We start from the raw sequence: 15,779 nt of genomic DNA on the forward strand, positions 1-15,779 counted from the left end.
CTGTAAAGAGCTAACAGCCTGAGAGCTGGCTGTTAAACACACTTTGGGAGCCTGCATGTGGGAACAAGGAGACCAAGTAGGTCAGAATCCATATAAAATGGTCTGAAGCACCAATGCTTGAGGCAGAACCATCAAACTGAACATGGAACCCTTCAAAGAGGAATTCTTTTAGAAAATCCACAAGCATAATGGTAGACATTGGTCTGATGGTCAAAGCACTGCCCTACCACTTCAGAAACTCAGGTTCCAGTCCCTCTTCCACAAAGCTTGTGACAAACCAGGGAGTCAGAGTTGCTTTGGTAACACCACAGAAAGCAAAGCATCCTTCTGCAACAGCAGCTGAACTAAAAGTTCCTCTCTCAAACAAAAGTTCCTCTCTGTACCATTACAAAGGCAACTGTTCTGGACCAAATTATTTTGATGACTATCAACAGCATTGCCCCTTTGTCCAACTGCAACAGTGTGAGAAGACAAAAATTCTGAGTTAAAGATTTTATGAGTGAGAAATGCCAATGGTAAGCACTTTAAATTCCAGAGGAATCTTTAGCTATGGCAATATCTACATTCCTTAGGGTAGAAAAGAATGAGAAGAAAGATGTAGAAAAATCTTTGCATGATTCAGCAAAATCAGCAATATCTCTTAACTTAGATGATCAGAAACAGATGAGAAACCGGTAGCAAACCTCTGTGTATAAACCACAGTAACAACTTGCAAAAAAAACTCAAAATGCACCAACAACTAGCATTCAAAATAAAACTTTATTCTGCTCCCCAACTCTGTAGGTGGACTGAAGAATGGAAATGATCTGTGGTTATTTCATATTCCAGAGAAATATGCATCAGTGGCTGTTTTCACAGCATTTTCTTAAAAAAAACCCCAAACAAACAAACCCCAAAAAACACCAAACCCATTTATGTATTCTTTTGTCAAGTAAGCTTTCCCCATCACCCCCCCAAAAAACCACTATAAAAATTGTTTAGTCATGATTACTTTTGCAAGTAGAGGCTTCTATAAAATACATTAACACTGTGAGTGAACCTACTCCATTTGAAAAACAAATTCAAATGCAGTAATATTCTACAGGGGAAAAAAACAATTTAAAAATAATTCTCTACTCATATACACTTGTCTAGCATAAAAGACTTTTCAGATTAAAAAACCATTTCTATATTAGTAACAGCTGAAGGCATATATTCACATAGAAAAATAAAACAAGAAAAAAAATCACTAACACCCAAGGCACATTAATAAAGGGAAGTTAGTAAAGCAGTAAAACCCATCTATCAAGATGTTAGAACTAGAAACTTAATCAGGTCTCTGGTTTCCTACAACTGCTAGATTTTATGGGTCAGAAAGAAAAAAAAAAAAAGATATGTTAAGCCACTCTCAAGTTCCTCACCTTGCTGTGGGATCTCCTGAGCACTCAGCACTGGGAATGTCTCACATTTAACCATGACCTGTTCTTAGTGGCAAATCATTGCTTACAGAAACATCTTGCCACTACAGAGCCACGGTTTTGTGCAGCAACATTAGGACCAAAATATCCCACAAGGAGCTGAGCAGCTTCCCTGCAGAAATACACCTTTCTCCACATAAAAACACTCCCCTGATTTGGGTGACTGCAGCACACAAAACCCACGACAGAAAGCAGAATTGAAGCCAGAACACCCTGGTGCTCTATTAACACCAAAAGCCAAAGCCTGAGGGGATGCATAGGGAATACTGTCTCTGCTGTAGCTAGGGCAGTGGCTTTGGCAGTGTCAAAAGAATCAACCTTCAAGGAGCTATTTACAGCAGCTGATGCAGGAAGCAATTCTCAGTCCTGCAGTGCCAGGCAGCATTGCTTTGTCACACTACCCACCCACCAGACTGGGCAAGGCCACAGGAGGACAGTTGTAGCTCCATGTTCAGTTCTCACCTACCCTGAGACTGCTGCCTGTTTGTTCATTGATATTCTCTTTAAAACTAAAGTTTCAAATATACATTTTCCTTTCCTTTTCCAAAGCCAGCCAGGTTTTTCATAGCAGCATCTTGACAACGCTTTGTGAGGGATGGCTCATTGGTCCTGGAATATTTGAAGGCCGTGTTCCAAACTCCAGGCGTTTCGCTAACCTGCAAATACAAAATAGGAGTTGGTGCATTTCTTGCTCAGTGTAACCAACTTCAAAACAACTGCTCACTTCCAGAGCACGCCACTCAGCTTGAGAAACAACAGATGAAAGAACAGCACTCTGAGCACTAAGTGAGCCTGTTCCTTAACTGTGCTGAGTTTCCACTGTAACACAAGGCTCTGTTTCCCTTCGAGTAGCAAGCACTATCTTTTACGGGTGTTGGAATTTCAGTTCTAGCATTACAGAAGTAGATATATAATCAGATGCATGAATAAGTAAACATATGGCCCCTGAGGCTTTCTTGTAGGAAATTCCATGAAGTTTCTCCCCTTGGATAGATAGTTCTACGTGGAACACTCTTTCCACACGACAACACTGGGCACTGGGTGACAGGACAAACCAGTACTCACAGTGCAAGGGTCTAGATGAATAAGTCTGGAACAAACTGTACTACTGGTACTTAATTTAAAGAGAATCAAAAGAATGTGCAGTACAAGATTGTCAGGGTTTAAGCAGACACTGAACTGTAATTTGTGACAACCTTGCTGATTTTTCTTCATTTGTTTAAAACAAGACAACCAGTTCAGAGAAATGTTTAAGTTGAATAACGTTACTTCCCGTCAGCTGCTCCTTGAAAACATATCTTAGCAACTGTAAAGTGTTCTGACTGAGTGGACCTATGATTTACCTTTTCTCCAGTTCTCCCATTAATGAGAGTCTTAACTGTGATAAGGGATAAGTCCCTACATGCCATAACATTCCAGAGACATCACTTGTACAAGAACTTCAAGCACAAAACAAATTGAGCCAATAAGCAAGAGCTCCTCTTTTGGAGTTTGTCCTCTTTAAACACTGGTTTATAATAAAATACATCTTGCATTTGCTTCGAATTTGTGGTATTCAAAACCTGATTTCAGCTAATCTCTGAATTTCAACAGCTAGCAATTCCAATTTTAAACTCATGTGAAATGTTCAGATCCTAATCCTGAATAATTGAATTTCACGTCCTCTGGAAACAAATCTGTCTCTACCAAAACAAAGATTCAATACTAAATACCAGGCCCTAAGTTCTAGTGTCTGCTAAGTTCAGACACCAGCAGAGAGCAGCACTCACCCTGTGTCACAGAGGGGCGGGTGAGGACTCAGGCGTGTTTCAAGGACATCTCTGTTCATGTACATGGACACCGAGGTTCTGTTTGGAGACTGGTCATACACGAAGTTTCGGCAAGATGCAAGTTTGGACTCCAAAGCCTAATTTAAACACACATGAGACAAGTGTCAGATTCACCCTTCTCTTTCAGAAGACGGCATTGTGGCACACCAAAACTGCATTAAGTGTGTGCATTTTGGGGCTTTTTTCTTTCTTTAAGAATGAGTTGTCCAGTGGTGGAACCTGCTGACCCCAGTGCCACATGAGTTCTGAATTTCTGAAGAGAGGAAGACAGTCATCTCTCTAAAGCTAAATCTCTGTTTCTGTAGGGAGCTGATGCTCTTTACCAGCAGGACCACAAAATCTTCAGCTTCCTCAGGGAGATTTTGACATCTTTCCTACAGGCATCACTTTTTAGATTACTAAATGTTCATTTGATCTATCTGCTTTCCTAGACACGTAGCAGGCTGTATGTATTAGGTGGTACACCAGAGGGAACTGAGCCACAGATACCCTATTCTCCAGCACATGCTCCCTTCCAAGATCACTCCACATTTATTGTGAGTTACTTTTCAGCTGTAGCAGTTCTGCAGCTCAGCCCAGCAGTCATACAAATGCTTGTAACAACACAGCACCAAGGGACAAGGAAGAAAATAGGAGCCATGGGATAACTTCCATCATCAGCACCACCTTAAATATCAAACTATAGTTTAACAGGACATTAGGCCTTGCTTAAAAGACTACTGGGCTCTCAAGGCAAACTTCAGCAGAAGCCCTTTGGACAGCAGGCACCAGCCTTCTTTCTTCCCTGTCTTTTCCAGGAGCAGATCTCTTCTTAATTTCCTCATGCTGATTTACTCTTACTGTATGTGCACTTGCAGAAATTTGTAGAGGAAGATTTTATCCCCATCTGGATTAGAACTTAGAAAAGCAGAGCAAGGTCCACCTTTATTTGGGGGTTGGTCAGAAACACATGAAGTCCAGACCAATTTCAAGGCCACGCTTAGCTAACCTGGGGGCAGGAGACTCTTTCCAGTCTCCCCTGAACAGCAGCACAAATAGTGCTGGCAGCAGTTTCTAACAGCTTTGCCTCTCCAGGAGCCTTGGCTGGCAGGAAATCACTCACCCCCACTTTTCGCAGCAAGTCTCCCACAATATTAAGTGCAGATATTCTTGCAGCAGGTGTGAGAGGGGTTGCACCATAACTGTCCTCCAGACCTGCAGGGCAGGTTAAAGAACGTTACTCATTTAAAAAAAAAAAAAGCTTTGACACTGGAAGTCAGAAGACAGCCTGACATTGACATACAGAGCAGAGGAAACAGCAATATCCTCACCTTTTTGTATCTCTCCTCCAGATCTTTCATATCCATTAGGAATATGAAGCACTGCCTTCCTGAGAGCTCATTACACTAAGATGAAGTCTCTAGACATGTGGCTTGGTTTCTAGAGATCTGTTCTACGAGCCTGCTCTGTCTCTGTTGCTGCAGTGGGACCAGAAGGATGTGTCCTCCCAGAGGATCATCATTTACCATTTTAGTACAAATCTCCAAATCCTCTCACTTCTACAGAAACAGTAATTCCTTCACACAAAACATATCCTTTTAGGTTAAGGATACCGAGTCCCCAAACTCTGTTAGTGCTCAGAGCTATAATATCAAATCATCAGAATATGACAGTACAACTCCCTGCACTTATGCATGAACACAGTTACACACATTTCTGGCTTTTAAATTAAGGAGAATTGGCGTGAGAGGTTTGAAATATTGAAACAATCAGTGCTCACAAAAAATAAGGAACAATACAATTGACATGAAAGTAGAGATATTTAGTAAAGACAGATAGGATGACTTGTCAGTGTTCTGTTGCTCCAGAGGGAAAAAACAAGTCTCTCTCAAAGAGCACTTACTCCTTCAGAGAAGACAATTCAAGTAACATGAGTGTGACATTAAAAGATCACACAGGTTTTTAAAACCTTTCCCCTAAATTAGACCAACATCTCTGGGACATTTGTGAACCAACAGTAAAGTCCCCATCTTACCCCTCACAATTATTATTACTGGACAGTGCAAGTCAAATGGAAATGAACAGCCTACGAATAAACTCCAAAAATCAGTCTATGAATACGGAGACCACAGTGATTGGATTTAGGTGTATTTAACTGAAACACTCAACCCTGTTCCCTTCTTTTCATTCCTCCTTTAACCACAAACTATAGTAAAAACAAGAGCATCAAACAGTATTTCTGGTTCCCTGTCAGTCACCTCTCCTAAACGTCCCAGGGGTGGGTATGCTGATGGGTGTCCGGCGCAGGGAGGGGGTTGAAGGCACAGACAAGGAAGCCTGAACTGCAGTGTCTGTTCTTTCTGCTTCCAAGGTCGCTCGCATCGGGGTTTTGGGTTTCTCCTGTTTCTGCTGCACTGCAAGCTCTTGGCGCAGGTCTGTGAAGGAAGCAACACAAAGCAAGCCTTTGGAGTATGTATCCACCCAGATAATCCTTTGCTCAAAGGACTTTTCTCCTCATGGAGGTGAAGTCACTTATTCTTGTAAAGACTACTCCAGGCTTATCTTCAAAATCTGGATGATAACTAAAGGCGTTTCTAGGATTGTGGCTCAAGATGTTCTGGTATTATTAGTTCAGTTGCTACTACCTGGCTTTCATTTTCATACTCTTTCACAAGGCTCCCTTTGAGACAAGGAATTAACTCCTTTCCCGAATTTACAGGCTGGTAAGCAGAGGCACATCAAGTCTGAGGCTCAGCAACCTGGCACACCTTGGCTACACTCCAGCTCCCTGCAAGGCCGAGATCCCACCTACTGTACCCTTTTCTAGCCTGGTTTCCACATGAAAAAAACTTGAGTTGCCAGGTGGAAGCTACAGTTATCTAACCAAGGGATGGAGCACTTCTGTCCCCAGCCTGGCTGTAGATTATGGATACCACTCAAGGGCACAGAATCCAAGTTCTGAAAATAGACATTTTTCCAGCTCCAAGGTCTCTCTCCTCTCACCCAGCCTTATTGACAGTTATCAAGAAGCCAGCACATGAGGCTATTCCAAGGCAAACAGAAGTCAGTCACAGCCCTCCTGTTTTACTTCCCCATTAGTGCTTCATTGACTCCCCTTTTAACAGGCCAGGAAACAATAAGGTTAGTGCATATTAAAGCTGACCTTCACATGTTACAGGTAGCCAGGTGGACTGGCTCTTTTCAACTCCCTAAGGCCCTGAAGCATGACCACAGATTAGAAGGCTGGAATAGACTTTTGTTGCTGTGATCTGCTCTGGAACAAGGTCAGGAGTTCAAGGAGTGGGGGTGGAACAGTTTTAAGTTTCCTTACTTGCTTCTACATTTCAGATAGCAGGTTTTAAAGATGTAAACTTAAAAACCAAGCTCTGAGATATATAGAGAGGACTGAAGAGCTACAAGCCAGGAGGAGGCCAAGGGAAAGACACAGGTAATTTCTGTCTAACCTCTAGCTTCATCTTTCAGGCGCTGCACAGACTCCAGAAGGTTTTCCTTCTCATCCAGCTCACTCTCCAGAAAAGCATTTCTTTCAATAGCCTGGTTTAAACGCTGTTCAAAATCCTCCAGAGACATTATAGTGGCTCTGAAAAAGAGTGCACAAGATGTTACTACCAGATCCTTCAAGAACATAGAGGATGTTCTCACTCAGAAGAAAAGGGATACTGTTGCATTTTTGTTTGGTTTGCTTTGTTTTATTATTATTTTTCATTTTAGCTTGTAAGATATGAAAGAGTGCAGTGAGGGGAGTAGAAGGGGAAAAATAAATTTATTACATTTCCCATCTGCTATCAATCTCTTCAACACAATCATCACTTCAGTGATTAGTTCAGAATGGCCACGCTAAGTGAGCACAGTACCACAAACAGCTGGTTTCCACCTCAGGACAGAACAGAGGTAGAAAAAGAAAACACAGAAAATGGGTCACCTTTTTGCTCTTTCCAAGTCATCATTTTCTTGCTCAAGTTCTCGAATGTATTTCTGAAGCTGATCTTTAATAGCTTTTGTCTGTGCCAAGTCATCTTCCAGCGCAGAGATTTGCCTGTATCCTTCTGAATGCTGCATTTCAATCTTTTCCTAATCAAAGGCAAATCAAACAGCACACCAGGTACTTAGAAACACATGTTCTCTTTCTGTGCCATTTTCTGAGCTCCTTTAAAGGCAGATGTTCTGAAGTTTTTTATCCCTTTAGATACAATAAAATGCCACCAAAACCAATTGCTCACATACTTTTGAGCTGCCAGCAGACAAGGGCTCTTCCTGGCACTCCTTATCAAACAATGGTGCTGGGGAACATTCCCTGATCCTCACAGCTCAGGGCCATTCCTTGCCCCTCCCAGACAGCACAACTCAGCGTAATTGCTGAGCCCCAAGAGTTTTAGCAATACACAAAGCAGGATGCAAGAGAATTTTCAATTCTCATATGAAGCCTAACAGTGCTTATGAGCCAAAATAACAAGAAAAAAAAAATCCAAGTGTGACACTGTCACATGCTGCTGTGGAATCATCAAGATTCTGCATTTCCCCCAGGGTTTTATTAGCCCAAAGCAGGTTCAGTTATACTTTGGATGTGAACCTAAACCACTCTGTCTCCCTTTATAGCATGTATAAAAGGACACAAGAGAGGCATACGTGAAGAGGAAGGCTTAGCTTCTACAGTAGATCTCTCTCTCCTGCACTGCCACTGTATATAGGGTTAGTTCCCCAGCATGTGACAGGGAAAGCTTCACAGCACACTATTATGACACTTTATACTCCACCAACTTGCTATCAGACCACTTCAACACGCCAAGATTGCTGTATAAGCAGCATTCCTGAAGTGCTCTCCATCCCAAATTTAAGTACAAAACACTTGAAGTCACTGAAAACAAATGCATGCACTGGAATTTGAAAACCATGGCATAAAGTCTAGTGAATGGTAATTTGAAGACAGCTATTTTAGCACATAGATGCACAGACAAGGAGGAGGGAAAGAGATACTCATTCTCAAGTAAGAAATTATTTTATTACAGTGTGGTGACACTGCTATAATTCTGGATCTCTGAAGCTCAGTTAAGAGCCTCCAAGAGGCAGATTACTTCCAACTAGCTACTCAGGACTCTCTAAACAAACCCTCCAAAGCATTATTTCCATTAGTTTTTAAGTAGTGTGACCACTGGTTTCTGAGGGGGGAGCAAGCACACACACATTAGGCTGGTAAGCTCAAAGCCACAAGCTGTGTGGGCCTGGCAAAGTTCACCAGTGCTGACCTAGATGCAGATACCAACCCTTGATGGGCTCAGTTAACACTGCTGCTCAATAGCTTCGAGATAAATGCTTTGCTCTTGAATTGATTCAGATAAAAGACCAGAACTGCAAGGTCTGGGTCTTTGTTTTTAGCCAATTGTAATAAACTATCAGCTGATCTGGCCCTCAATGGTGGCTCTGTTCCTTCACCACAGGCTGTTACTGCAGTTTTCAGGCTGCATGAATAGCCAATTGTTAAATGGTTTATTTCAAGCAGAATATGTTTTAAGAAATTTATCTACTATGAAGAATAATTTCAGATTTTCTCAAATATGGCTACCCTTCACTTTCTGAGTTATATGTTGTTTCCTACTATTTTCATTCTGAACTGCTTTGGCTGGTCCATTGTCCCTTCCTCTCATCCCAGCTACTCTAGAGACAGAAAACAGTCTACACACTCTTCCATCCAATGAACTACAGGCTTTATTTTTGTCCAGCTTTTGTCTTCTCCCCAAACCCATCAGCTTCCATAGGTTTATGTGGCTACGTGGAACAGCAGACCAATACTCCATACAACACACACAACATTTAATACTGCTCAGTCACTTTAACAACAAGAACAAAGATCAGTGCAACATAAGAAATACAGGAAACAAGCTTTGGAGGTCCTGCTATCAAAAAGCAGCGGGGGGGGAGAATTGCTAAGCTGGTGCTAGAGGTACAGGATATCTGCCTCAAACTTAAGAGTATTTCCTTAAGACAGTAATTTGTAAAACAGTTTAAACAAAAGGCATTGCAAACATGGATTCATCCGGTGATTAGTCCCTTATACAAATACCTTCACTCCCATTAGCTCATTATTGCATCCAATTGAGTAGAAGAAGTGTAATTACAATAATCTCTGCTTCCACAGAGATTGACCCAGCCCTACAAAATGCTGTGTAGTGTTTCTTGAGTGACTCAAACTCAATCTGTAAGCAAAAGGCCTAGAATCAAAATTTGAAAATTCACACCAATTTCAGTGACAATTTCTTTCCAAATTTTAAAAAATATACTAGTATTTCCTAAACATGCCAACCAGCACAGAGGACTAGCAGCACCTTTGATGAGACTGAAATGAGGCACTCATCATACCCTAGATAGCCTCATTATTTCTTAAGTCACTATGGTAAGAAGTTCCATCTCAATAAGTTCAGATCCTTTATGTTCTATAGTTCTGGAAGTTAATGCCTTCCTGCTGGTTCTTCGATTCACAGAAGGCTAACCAAGTATAAAAGAGGATAATTTATTTTTCCCCAAGTACTGATAGATTCAGTAAAAAAACTAGGACTGACACTGGTTTATGACTCTCAGTTCTATGGGTTACCCACTGGCTGCTGCTTCCCAGTTTATCTGGAATGCCAGATAATAAGACATAACTATGTAAAAAGGGTTTAAAAGTACTGAGTTTTCTTAGGTAATGCAAAAACACAGCTGCAATGTTTGTGTTTTGATTGTTCTGCAATATTATCTGTGCCTGTGTAATGCAGACAGCAAGAAAGCTGCAAACAAAAGCATTAAACAGGCAGAAGAAGGAATAGAGCAGCAGCTCTGTTATGTTCATGCTTAGTCGCCACTCTACTGAGAACAATTTTCTCCCTTCTGAAATCTATCCAGACACAAAGCCACAACCTGTGAACAGGGGTGCAGGAACACCACCAAGGAATCCAGAACCCTCAAAGCAGAAATCACATTGGTATTTCTTAATTTTTCAAGCTTTTCCTTTCTGCAGTTTTCTGTTCAGTTTCTTGGTAATGCTGAAGCTTTGCCACAAGGCAGGTTGAATCTGCACATGCCTGTCCCACCCCTCTGCACTCTGGATGTACACATTCTATAGGCACCATCCCCTCTTACCTTCACTGACTCCAGCTCCATCCGCAGACGGTTGTTTTCTGACAGAAGGTCTCTGTTTCTGGACTCTGTTTGCTGCAGCTGAGTCTCCAGTTCAGCTTCATACTCTCGACTCCCTTCTTGGAATTCACGCAGTTCCTCCTGTGTATTCTCGGCACTAGAGAGCAATTCCAGCAACAGAGTTCATCATAATGAACAACCAAAAAAAATATCTCTTGTTCACTCAAGGTAAAAAAAATACTGCCCTTTAACATAGAAGGCTCTATGCCCTTCTCCAACATATCTATTCAACAGGAAGAGAGAACTATCTGCAAATGTTTCCCCATCAAGCGTGGAAAGCATGTAGTGAACTTGTAAACAAATTAAAAAATCCCAAATAAACAGAAAAATCCCAAAGTCTGTCTTCACACTATAGGTGTGTGTACATCCCTTTAGCTTGTAATTTGTCCCCTGCCATCTGCACATTTAATCTGTTATTCAGTTCAATTATTTATTTGGAAATACGAACAAAGCCATTATTGATTAGCAATAAAAAGTGAGTAACAGAGAGAAAGATGGAAGGAAATGTACTTTCATATTCTTAAAACAATTCTACTGAACAATCCTCTGGCAAGCTAAACAAGGAGCAATGAAAGGTCTGAACACCTGGTTGACATCTTTGCACGCAGTGTCATTCACCCTATCCAGTGAAGGAAGCCAGTGCCTTACCACTCCTTGTACTTCATAGCCAAATCTTTCCAGTATCTGGTTTCCTCCTCCACTGAGCTGAAGTGATGTTCTTCTGAGTCTTCCATGATGAGTCCTCAAAGTTTAAAACTACTGTTTCATTTTTTCCTCCCTGGAAAATTAAAGGGTCAAGCCTAAGGCAGTGGGCTACCTCAGTCCTTGTTGCTGCAGGGCAGAACACCCCTCCTCCCTCACAGTCACTGCTTGCCTGGAGACCAAACTAAAGACCAGCCTTGTCAGGACTCTGTCAGATAGACCATAAATGGGAAAGAACCCCTGCTGAGTCACTGGGTCCCTTTCCCCACATCCCCAGCCATGAGCACCGTCCACACCCTCGGACTGCACAGCACAGAGCACCAAACCCCAACCTGAGCTGCAGCTGTGCCAATGCACAGAGAACAGAAGGCAAAGAAGGTATCTCAGGCACAACTTCAGCTCCAAGACACTGCAATTCAACAACCCTAAAGACACTTACCATGAAATTAAACAGAAACTTTAAAGAGACACAGATAAGGTACTCAGAGATACTGATTGCCTGTGTTAACATTTCCAGGAATATGTAAAGCTTTTTATGGACAGAACTGCTGGACACGTGAAAAATTTCTCCCTAGGTCAACACAGAAAAGGTACCCACCTTTAAATGTGAAATATCACAACCCATGAATGGCTGAAAGCTATAATACATATGGATACCTCAGAGAGCCATGGGAGAAGGGAGCTCTCAAAATTCCCAGAGAAGCGAGGATAAAAGCTCCCCAGAGGTTTTGGCAGAATAGCACCTGGCTGGGTTAGGTATGCAGATAGATTGCAGCAACCCGGTGTGCAATCCAGACCATCCAGTTGTCCCTGTGCCAGCATAAATCCAGTCACAGGACACAGTCCCAAATGGGAATGACACATGAAAGAGCCACAGGAGAATCAGGAACCTCAGGGTGGTCACTCCCACTTGAAGACTTAAGTATCAAGACAACACAACTAAATAAATGCCCTATGATGTGCATGATGAACTCTAATAAACGGATCAGTAGCAAATATCATTTTATATGAGTCTTATAACATTTTATATTTAGTCTTAACAACAGAGAAACACCAAACCTAGTGCTCTGCATAATCTGCCCATGTCCAACCCTGTGTGTGGCAAAGATTCCACACAGACAGTTTAAGAGAAACCAAATTGGATCAAGAAAGGCAAATAAAGGTGGAATTGAACAATTAATGACAATGCAGTTGTCAGAAAACTGTATCACTGAAATCTAATGACTGAAGGAACACAGTTCTACCAAGTTTCTGCTTCAGTTCTATGGAGTAAAACATTTCCAAGAAGTAATCCTGATGGAACAAGGAGAGAAAGACAGCCAAAGCCTTCAAAGACCACCTAGATGTCAGCCCTGCCCTCTATTCTTACTGTCATAGCTAAAGAAAATGTGCGTCCACTGCACATCTCTTTAATTCAATGGAAAAAAATTATCTATAAACTGTGTCAAGATTTTCTTCTCCAAAAAATCCCCTGGTGTAAACAGGATTAACAGCCATCTATCTAATAACTCTACTGAGAGAAACCAGAGGAGTTCTTACCTCTCCTACAGACAAGAGTATCAAGTACCCTAAGTAGTCTGGTAATCTAAAGCCCAATTCTTACCTACTCAAGCAATGCCACAGCCCTTTTCCCAGCCCAGCAATTATCAGATTATTGAGTAAATCGTCACAGCTGAGTGGGCTGTGCCCACACACCTCAATGCACAGTGTCAGCTACACACTCACAGAAATCACAATATTATTTAGAAAGGGAGCTGCCAGGTGAGGGGAAAAGTTACTAAGCTTTAGTTTTTACAATCGTTTGCAACAAAACATTCATTAGACAAAGCCACACATCTTTCTTCTCACAAGTAAAACCACTGTGTGATGTACTGACACACTTCCAGCATGAAGTCTCAGAGCTGCTGATCTCTGTATTTAAAGCAGTATGCACCAGGAAAAAAAAGAGAGGAAAAGGAGTATGAGTAAGGAGGAGTGATTTTCCAAATAGTACTCTTGCCCATTAAAAAGGAAATAACGACCAAGCATAATTAACATTCTTGACCTAGGATAGTTTATGACACATCTACTCTGTTATTTTTAAGCGAACTGAAAGTGCCTTTGATGTTAATAAGCACGTTCTTATGCTCAAAGCACTGTGTACACACAGCCCCCAATCCCTGCAGCACACTTGCAAAGAAAAAATCCCAAAAGCTATAATAAATCCCATATCTGTGTTCAGACAGTTCACAAAAATAATTCAGACAACATAAAGGTGGAGTGCAAGACATTTTGCTCCCAAAAGCTTGCAAACAACCTTTTGGAACCAAAAGACACAGCTCTCATTGTCCTCAAAACCTTGAATATGCTCATATCTGGCTTTTACTTGTGTTTTTTTATACTGCACTTTGGAAGAACTAAAAAACAGTACTAATTCACATTTTCTAAGATTGTCTGGTCACATAGAGAAGAACTTCCCTTAACTGAGCCATAGGACTGTAAGACTTTCACAGAAGCACAAAGATGCTGTGCCCTCCAGTTTCTAGGGATGACTTTGTAAACATGAGATTATTGACCCACCGAGGGTGTCATCCATTAAGAGTACACTCTGTTTCATGGTTACCATTACTAAATAGTACTTGTAATTTAAAATTAATTGTTGAACTGCAAATACATGGAAGGACTGTGGACTGGTACTTATTCCAGAGCCACAGGCAAATGTTTTTTGCCTGCAACACACAGGACCTATTAGTTTCCCTGTACACCTGCACTACATCTTAGCTCACAGGGATTTTCAAACTAAATGAAGATGCAAAATAGAAACTTAAACTGAAGAGAAATTTCCAAATTTTAGACAAAGCATTATATCTTTTTTAATTTTTTTCTGAAATTTGCCTAGAAAGAGTGCAAGAACCACGTAAGTCTTTGTAAACTTCTTTTAAAAAGGCTAGGGCTCTGACTGGTTTTCCCCTGTTGCCTTCTCTGCTGGATTTTTAACAGGTTGGAGACAACATGCAAAATGACTGAAGAGAAAGTAATTAGGAATTCCTCATTGTCTAGGCTCACTACAAAAGCAGAGAGGGCAAGAAGGGGTGAAGGAGGTTTTAGAAATGCTTTGTTAAACACTGGAAAAAGGGGAAAAAAGCAAGGAAAGAAAGTCACAGTCTGTAACAGGCACACACTGGCTGCACCTTACTTGTTTTTGCACACATGAAGCCAGAAGAGACATCAGGCCAGATTTCCTGAGCGCAGGCAGAACCAGGGCTGGTCCCAGACATTACAAACCCACTACATCATGCAGGAAGTGGAAGAGTTCATGGGTGGGGACCGGACTTTTGCAAGGAGAAAAATACCACAGCATAAATGTTTGCAGGAAACAATTTCATACAAGTGAGAGCAGAACTGCAAAATTCCCAAAGGGAAAAAAAAAACATCAAGAAAAGCCACACACAAAACTAGTGAATGAACTCCAGTTTGGAAATCACACTCTTGAGTTCACCCAAACTCATGATGGCCTCAACATAGATTCTGTTTCAGTTCTAAAACAAAGGACTCAAAACAACCCTGATACTGGACCTTTTTATTAACAAAAGAACATTTTAGCTTGGTGAACAATGTTGGCCTATCTTTGTAGCAATGCCTGATGGTCCAAGTCAAAGAAATTCATACTGTAATTAAAAAGTAAAAGTAAAATAGTACCACAAATACTACTGAATTATCCATGAAGGAGACGATGAAGCTCCTAGTTAGACATATTTTCCAAACTGTAAACCAAAACAAACTCCCTCTTTGCTCCTGAAAAGTTTCTTTCCCATCCTATGAAAATTACATTTGCTTAAAACAGTCCCCTCGAAAGGGTCCCCCTGTAACACAAGGGCCTATTTTCTTTTGTTTAAGCAATACAAAAGAAAATCACCACAAGAGAGAAAGAAAAGGGAGAGGTCATGGCATACTACAGAATCCCAGAGCCAGCACTGAAAGGAGTTATCAGCTTCTCCGGGCTCTTCTTTGCCAAAGGGCTGAATTCAGCACAGCCCTTCTCGGTTACCAGCGCAGCTTCGATACTGTCTAAGCAAACTCCGCAGTTCTCTCCTGGAACGCCTGACCTTTACGTTTCCAGCTGCAAGCCAAGAGGTCAGCGAGGCAGCGCTCGGGGCTCCCCATTCCCATGCGGAGCACGAAGCCGAGAGGGAGCGAAACCAGCGGGCACGGCTCCCACGCTCCCCTCCCCTCCCCGCCAGCCCCCGCAGGAGGTTCAGGTGCGCACGGCAGGGCGCGGTGAGGGGCAGGGTGCCGGGTGCCGGGTCCCCGGGTCCCCGTCCCCCCATTCCCGATCCCATTCCCGACCCCAGGCCCCGCTCTCACCGCTCCCGCAGCTCCCACCGCCCGCACCGCGGATGCTCCGCCCCCGCCGGGCAGCGCCACCCCATTGGCTGCCGGTCACGTGCCGCGCGCCGCTCCGCCAATCAGCGCCGCCGGGACGCCGTTTGGAAAGGTTTGGAAACTTTGGTGACTTTCAAAAGGCGCCGGGGGCGGCGGGCACGGCACTGCCCCCGATCCCGGTCCTAGTCCTGATCCTGGCCCTGGTCCCGATCCTGGTCCTGATCTTGGTTTTGGTCCTAATCCTGGTCCTGATCTTGGC

At 42.4% G+C, this 15,779-nt stretch overlaps 1 protein-coding gene across 1 annotated transcript; it reads right to left on the reverse strand.

Annotated features, from left to right (window-relative positions):
* Window positions 1-740: 740 nt before the first annotated feature.
* NDE1 (nudE neurodevelopment protein 1) lies at window positions 741-15,559 on the reverse strand. Its single transcript, XM_027655025.1, has 9 exons — window positions 15,503-15,559; window positions 11,105-11,234; window positions 10,400-10,553; window positions 7,209-7,357; window positions 6,730-6,866; window positions 5,524-5,700; window positions 4,389-4,480; window positions 3,227-3,363; window positions 741-2,113 (listed from the first exon to the last, which is right to left on the reverse strand). The coding sequence occupies exons 2-9, from the start codon at window positions 11,188-11,190 to the stop codon at window positions 2,020-2,022; spliced, it is 1,026 nt and encodes a 341-aa protein (XP_027510826.1). The 5' UTR covers window positions 11,191-11,234; window positions 15,503-15,559; the 3' UTR covers window positions 741-2,019.
* Window positions 15,560-15,779: the final 220 nt, after the last annotated feature.

The sequence above is a fragment of the Corapipo altera genome, unplaced genomic scaffold, assembly GCF_003945725.1.
Source record: "Corapipo altera isolate COAL_440 unplaced genomic scaffold, ASM394572v1 98, whole genome shotgun sequence".
In the NCBI taxonomy this organism is placed as follows: domain Eukaryota; kingdom Metazoa; phylum Chordata; class Aves; order Passeriformes; family Pipridae; genus Corapipo; species Corapipo altera.